Source organism: Octopus bimaculoides, chromosome 20 (assembly GCF_001194135.2).
Source record: "Octopus bimaculoides isolate UCB-OBI-ISO-001 chromosome 20, ASM119413v2, whole genome shotgun sequence".
Classification (NCBI taxonomy): domain Eukaryota; kingdom Metazoa; phylum Mollusca; class Cephalopoda; order Octopoda; family Octopodidae; genus Octopus; species Octopus bimaculoides.
In genome coordinates this window covers 16,383,043-16,388,711 of record NC_069000.1, presented here as the reverse complement: position 1 = coordinate 16,388,711, position 5,669 = coordinate 16,383,043, and the positions used below count along the sequence as shown (strand labels likewise).

General features: G+C 35.4%; 1 protein-coding gene across 1 annotated transcript in view; it reads left to right on the top strand.

Moving 5' to 3' along the window:
* The window catches only part of LOC106880711 (multidrug resistance-associated protein 1), a 65,060-nt gene that overhangs the window by 30,956 nt on the left and 28,435 nt on the right, over positions 1–5,669 (top strand). The window contains exons 10-11 of the mRNA XM_014930786.2: positions 1,231–1,551; positions 2,854–2,991. Of these exons, the coding sequence (XP_014786272.1) occupies positions 1,231–1,551; positions 2,854–2,991 (459 nt within the window). The remainder of the gene's footprint in view (positions 1–1,230; positions 1,552–2,853; positions 2,992–5,669) is intronic.

Genomic DNA, 5,669 nt, shown 5'->3' with positions numbered 1-5,669 from the left:
ACACAGACACACAAACATATACATACACATACATATATATATATATATATATATATATATATATACGACAGGCTTCTTTCAGTTTCCGTCTACCAAATCCACTCACAAGTCTTTGGTCGGCCCGAGGCTATAGTAGAAGACACTTGCCCAAGGTGCCACGCAGTGGAACTGAACCCAGAACCGTGTGGTTGAACCTTAAAATTCTTTATTACTTTTGCATCCATTTTCCCGTTATTAATCAGATATTTTCTTAGAAATCTGTACTTTTCTAGGAAGATTTTTGACAATTTTGTTTGTTTCACCAACTTGCATTCAGATTTTTGTGTGGTTAGCTCATGGGCACAGAACATTGGCTGTATTTAAATTTGAAGTTACAACCACATAACCTGTCAGTCAGTAGTCCAGCTCATAATCTTAAAGTCATTGATGGTCATTTCAATTTACTTAAAGCATACTGCTTTAATACGATTCAATTCAATACAAACCAGTTTTGTCTCTTTTCATACAAATGTAATGAAAATAATAGATTGCATCTCAAGTTATTACCATAATTTTGGTGACTTAGTCAGAAAACATTTTCATTGTCATTGCAACTTCATTGCTATTACATTGCTCACATAAATTTTATATTATTACACTTATTCTTATGGTCAAGCTGCAGTTTTGGTTCACATGGCAACTGTGGGAAACACCTGTAAATAATCTCTCAAATGTTTTAGCATGTGTTTGTATGTAGATGTGTATATGTGTAAATGTGTAATGGAGAAAAAGAGGAGCTGGTTTGGAGTAAGGAATCCCTATAAATATATGCAAGGATAACATTGATAGTTAACAACTTATTCACTAATATTTTGTTATGATTTAAGTTAGTGAGCTGACAGAATTGTTAGCACACTGGGCAAAATGCTTGACAGCATTTTGTCCATCTTCAATGCTCTGAGTTCAAATTCTGCTGAGATTGACTTTGCCTTTCATCCTTTTGGGATTGATAAAATAAGTATCAGTTCAACACCGGGGTTGATGTAATTGAAATTGCTGGCCTAGTGCCAAAATTTGAAATCTCTATTTTGTTATGATTTATTGACAAGTATAATTCAATGGCAGAAAATGTCACCGAATATTTATTAATATGCTTTAATTATTCAATATAATTCACTGAAAATTTATTGACAATCAAATATATTAGAACATTAAAGAATATATTGGTGTTTAATTATTTTACTAATTCAGGCTTTAACGATAAGCAGTCGAGCAAGAAACCAGTTCACTACTGGAGAGATAGTGAACATGATGTCAGTTGATTGTGAACGAATTAATACAGCACTGAGGATGTTCTGGGTGATGTGGTCAGCTCCATTAGAGATAATTGTTGCATTACTCTTTCTGTACAATATTCTTGGACCATCTGTGTTTGCTGGAGTCTCTCTACTCATTGTTTTAACTCCTGTTAACCTGTACATTACGAGAATTGTGGGGAGATACACCTTGACTCAGATGGAGGTAAAAGACAAACGATTAGGCATTATAAACCAAGTTCTGTTTGGAATAAAGGTAAGGTTTGCTTTGTCTTCATTTCTTTATATTTTTCACTCAGTCACACATACATACAACCACATACAGCAAGCATACACACACATACATTATATACATACACAAACAAGGCAATTTAAAATTCCTGGAATCAAGGAAAGAAGCCTTAAATAGTTTCAATAATTGTTTGAAATTGCAACAAAAGCTTTCACTAACAGCCTTCAACATCTTAGCAATTTTGACTCTGCTGAATACTTAAACTTTGAGCTCTTAAGAGAATCTGTATTGATGTTATCACATCTAAATGTGATTGTTTCTTTTACTTTATTGTTAGCTCTGGGTTGTGTGCCTGTAATTCAAAGGCTCAGCCTTGTCACACTGTGTCATGCTGAATATCCCCGAGAACTACGTTAAGGGTACACGTATCTGTGGAGTGCTCAGCCACTTGCATGTTAATTTCACGAGCAGGCTGTTCCGTTGATTGGATCAACTGGAACCCTCGACGTCGTAAGTGATGGAGTGCCAACAACAACAACAGCTCTGGGTTGTGGTCTACTAACTTCAGTTAATCTCTTATGAAAAATCAAGATGTCAGATTTGGCATCATAAGTACCAATCACCAGGAACTCATTATCAGTTCATTTCTGGAAAGATTTCATCAATGTAATTCCTCACACAACAAAATGTAGGGAAGTACTCTGTTATTGGTAGTACATTTTGCATAACCCTGATGAAGGAAAGTCACCTAAATTAACAATTGTAACATATGAATATGTGCTCCTGTTTCTTTTTGAAAAAAAGAAGAATGAACATTTTGATCTTTCCTAATCAAATTATAATTCTTGTATCAGAAGAATAGGTATGATGTATATTTCTTCTGGAAACCATTGTTATCTTTGTTGTGTATGTATGCATTAATATATGGGAGAATATACAAATAATAACAACAGACGAGGACAGGTGGTGTAAATAACAAAAGTATATATTAGTATGACGCTCGGGAATACGGAAAGTCTTTGACGTTTCGAGCTACGCTCTTCAACAGAAAGAATACGGAGACAAGGAGAAAAACACAGAGAAAAAAAATTGAATGTATGCATTAATATATGTGTGTTGGGTCATCCCATAAATAATGCAGTGTTTTATACTTCTTTTATTTTTCAAAATTATGATAAATAAAGTTCTTTTTTAATCTAAAATATACTCTCTTTCATTTTATACAATGCTCTTACATCTACCTGGTAAACTTGCAAGGTCCCCTCTTCCAAAATTCACTTGTTTGTGGTGAAAAATACTTTTCTCTGTGTCTTTTCTTCTTTATAGGTCCTCAAATTGTATGCATGGGAAAGTTTATTCCAAAAGAAAATATCAACAGTCAGAAGAGAAGAGTTAAACCTTCTGAAAAAGGCTAATCTTATTTTGTCCGTTATTTGGTTTTTATGGGAAGTTTCACCCTTTATGGTAAGTAAAAAAAAAAAAAAAAAAAAATATCATTGACGTTTTTATCATTGATGTTATTGGTCATTAATCTGGTCTGTGAAATGCCATTGTCATCGTCAGTGTCATTGGACAGATTTGGATGCTATTTCTCCTAGATCAAGCAATCACTTAGAGGCTCCCTGAGACTGAAGGAAAAAAAATTGACCTATGGTCAAAAGACAATGCAACTGTTAATATCACAGGCTTGCGAACTGAAACTTGTTGAGGAAATTGTTTGAACAATTGTATGTTACTTTATATATTTTTATGGTACTAATTCGAAATATCAAAAATGCTCTTTCCCATCACCTAAGGTTTTCTCAAAAATTTAATAAAATATACCATCATTTGTAGGTAAATCCATGTATGGTAGGACAAAATGAAAGTAGTAAACATGAATTTGGCACTTTCTTTAGCAAGGTTAAAAGGTACAAATGCAATTGAAAGGTGAGAAATAGATTTTTACAAGGGTTTCATTCATGTTTTTTTTTTTTTTTTTGCTTTCTGCACCTCAGAATTTCTTCTTCGCCTGGAAACTATGCCTGGAACTCTCTTGCTTGTGCATATTTGATAAACATTCATGATGTATCATCCAGCAGTAGTCAACTATAATATTGGGATTCCATCTTCCCTAACATCTCCTTTCCATCCAATATGGATAAAGTGTATTTAAAAGTGCATCAGCCAATGTGATCTTTTCTTTTAAGAGAGCAGTATGTACCATGAGTAAGAATTAGCTACTATTTCTAACAAATTAAGAGACCTACTATCTATTGGCATTGGTTGTGGTTGTATTGTTCTTGCCTCACCTCATGTTATGCAAATGCTATCCAGCTATGACCAAACCATCTGATTTTCAGATGTTGTATACCTAGAACTATATATTCAGTGTGTCCTTCCTATGTTTAAGCATGTGATTTAAAGGTGATTTGGTTACTAATTCTAGCAAGTTGAGTGACTGCTTAGCCTCATTCTTTTGGCTTGTGTAATTGCTTTTGGTGGTGCAATACCGCTTCATATTCACATCTAATTGTCAGACAAGAAACTTGGATTGTCAGCTGTGCACACCAAAATGTATCAACAATACACTTGTCACAGAAAGGGGGGGAGGGGGGTTCATCTATTGTATATGATTACCTAAGTTTCTAATGGCTACTGACAGAGACATAAGAGATTAGAGTCAAGCTTCAGTATAATATACTCTCTCTTTACTCTTTTACTCTTTTACTTGTTTCAGTCATTTGACTGTGGCCATGCTGGAGCACCACCTTTAGTCGAGCAAATCGACCCCAGAACTTATTCTTTGGAAGCCTAGTACTTATTCTATTGGTCTCTTTTGCTGAACCGCTAAGTTACGGGGATGTAAACACACCACCACCGGTTGTCAAGCGATGTTGGTGGGGGGACAAACATACACACACACACACAACCATATATATGTATATATATATATATATATATATACACACATATATGACAGGCTTCTTTCAGTTTCCATCTACCAAATCCACTTACAAGGCTTTGGTCAGCCCGAGGCTATAGTAGAAGACACTTGCCCAAGGTGCCATGCAGTGGGAATGAACCCAGAACCATGTAGTTGGTAAGCAAGCTACTTACCACACAGCCACTCCTGCATAATAATGATTAATAAGACTTGAGGAATAGGAAGGAGCTGGGTTGTGACTGTGGAGAAGAATTACTTTCATTGCTAGCTGGATTCAGCAAAAGAAACTAGATGCTATAAAATGCTAATTGCTCCATTAAGACTGCCATGCATCTTGATTTTTGAGAGTGGAAATGTGGCTTCAGTGAACTCTAATCCACCACTGGTCTCTTGTTCATGCTTTTCTCGAAAAAGCTATAGAAAATGTGGGAACTTCAAGGACATTGTAGATGGTGTTCATGATATATAATATATGACAGTGCTGTGAACTAATTGTAATGCTCTAATTCTTCTGTCAATTTGTCACCTGGTATCTAGGACTACATTATCTAGTGTGGCCATTTTTAAGAAGGTAGCTTGTGATATAAGGCTTCTGTTCCTTTTAGTCTAAGTGGTTATGTTGAGTGCACTCATTAACTTGGCATTGTCATTATTGTTGTTGATGTTATGTAATTATATATCCATCCTGATTGTATGGACCTATGATCAGAAGTATTCCAACCATGACCATGCCATCTTTTTCCTATGTACAGGGAATTCAGGACCTCATTATCCAACATGTCCTGTTTTAAGACAGTAGGGTATGATTTGAGAGATATTTCACTGCTATTTTTAGCAGATAGTGATCTCATAGAGGGTCCTTCATTGACGTTGAGTGGGTAGGTCTGAATAATAATTAGGCTGTTGTTATTGTGCTTTGTCCTTTCTATTTTTTTTGTTGTCCTTGCAGCAACTTTTCTTTTTTCTTTGCATTTAGTCTCAAGGTGTATGCATGGCTGTTTGGTTGAGACGTTTGCTTCCTAACCATATGATATCAAGTTCAGTTCTACTGCACACATATATATATATATATATATATATATATATATATGTATGTGGAGGCGCAATGGCCCAGTGGTTAGTGCAGCGGACTCGCGGTCATAGGATCACGGTTTCAATTCCCAGACCGGGCGTTGAGTATTTATTGAGCGAAAACACCTAAAGCTCCACGAGGCTC